The 1522-nt window shown below is 61.8% G+C and overlaps 2 protein-coding genes across 2 annotated transcripts in view; both read left to right on the top strand.

Moving 5' to 3' along the window:
* Positions 1 to 459: 459 nt before the first annotated feature.
* On the top strand, positions 460 to 662 carry SPRG_06283 (hypothetical protein; the record flags this gene model as incomplete). The annotated part of the gene is given in 2 exon segments (XM_012345668.1): positions 460 to 503; positions 512 to 662. Coding segments are annotated over 2 exon segments (195 nt in total).
* A 307-nt stretch (positions 663 to 969) lies between these two features.
* Positions 970 to 1522, top strand: part of SPRG_20130 (hypothetical protein) — a gene marked incomplete at both ends in the record, with an annotated part of 1978 nt that continues 1425 nt past the window's right edge. The window contains one exon of the mRNA XM_012345756.1: positions 970 to 1514. Within this exon, the coding sequence (XP_012201146.1) occupies positions 970 to 1514 (545 nt within the window). The remainder of the gene's footprint in view (positions 1515 to 1522) is intronic.

Genomic DNA, 1522 nt, shown 5'->3' with positions numbered 1-1522 from the left:
CGCCAAGTCCGCAACCGGTGCCCAGCCCGCAACCATCGCCAAGCGCGCAGCCGTCGCCAAGTCCGCAGCCATCGACAAGCCCGCAGCCGTCGCCAAGCCCACAGTCGTCGCCAAGCCCACAGCAGTTGCCAAGTGCGCAGCCATCTCCGAGTCCATCGCTGTCGGTTGTCCCGTCACTGCAACCGAGCACTTCCCCGGCCTCGACGTCGTCGACACCAGTGACGATATCGCTCTCTCCGTCGACAACGCCGAGTCTCACTACGACGCCGGCCGCCACGACGATCAGTGTGTCCGGCAGTGGATCCGAGACAACGGAATCGACGACGGTTGCGCCAACAACCACAATCTCGCCCGACACGACGATTGCGCCGACGGGTCCGGAGGAGAGTGCGATCACTCGTCCGGATACGGCATCGACCGCAGCCCCGGCGAAATCTGCTTCGACGCAATCACCGTCGAATGCGACAGAGGTCAGCAACCAGGCGAGCGCGGACGGTCCGAGCGTCGGCAGCGTGATCGGCTACGGTCTCATCGGGTGCATCGTGATCGCGGGCGTCGTCGTCGGCGTCGTCGTCGCCAAGGCGCGCCGAAAGATCGACGAGGAAAAGGAGATCGACCGGCTCGAGCTCGCGAGCTCGCACGCCAACATTGCCGTCCTCTAATTAGTCCATTCAATAAGTTAGTTGTTTTATCACCGACTTGCTCGAACGGAGTATCACCGCACGGCCCCGACCGATTGTATCTTCTGGGCCTCTGGCATCAGGCAGCGATGCGCCGAGTGCCCATCAAACTCAACCTATATAAACATCGTTGCATTCATCTATCTCTGCTGCCACTCTGCCACACGGAACGACGACGAGAGTGCGAAAGTACAGTAGATCTTAGGTGATGTCTGTCGCCATGAGGCCAGCTGGTAGCTTCGAACGCGGCGACATGGCTTGCCCGTCGTTCGCCATTCGGCGATTTACCATGCTCCGCTCCCTTCTCGTAGCGTCGGCGCTCGCGCCCGCCGTCGTTCTCGCCCAGTACACTGGCGAAGGCACGACGTATGGCCCGCCCGACGGCGGCGACAGCTCGACGACTGGCAACTGTGCGCTCATGCAGCCGCTCGGCTTTGCCAAGAAGTTCCACGTCGCCATCAACAACTACCAGTGGAGCACCGGCGTCCACTGCGGCCGCTGCGTCGAGGTCCAATGTACCGACCCCAAGTGCACGCGCAACGACGTCGTGCTCGGTCAGATCACGGATCGGTGCCCCGAGTGCGCGCACGGCGACCTCGATATGTCACTGCCCATGTTCAACAAGGTCACGGGCCTGTACACAGACCGACCCAAGATCAAGTGGAACTTTGTCGACTGCCCCGTCTCGGGTGGCCTCCAAGTTTGTGCCAAGAGCGGCAGCTCCAAGTTCTGGTTGTACGTGCAGCCGGGCAACTCGAAGAGCGGAGTCAAGAGCATGAGCATCAACGGCAAGGACGCGCCGTCGTTTGCGGACGCGTACTACTTCAAGTCGCAGTCGCTGG

This window comes from Saprolegnia parasitica, assembly GCF_000151545.1.
Source record: "Saprolegnia parasitica CBS 223.65 unplaced genomic scaffold supercont2.24, whole genome shotgun sequence".
Lineage (NCBI taxonomy): Eukaryota > Oomycota > Saprolegniomycetes > Saprolegniales > Saprolegniaceae > Saprolegnia > Saprolegnia parasitica.
The sequence above is the reverse complement of the archived record's forward strand: the minus strand, read 5'-3'. Positions and strand labels throughout refer to the sequence as shown.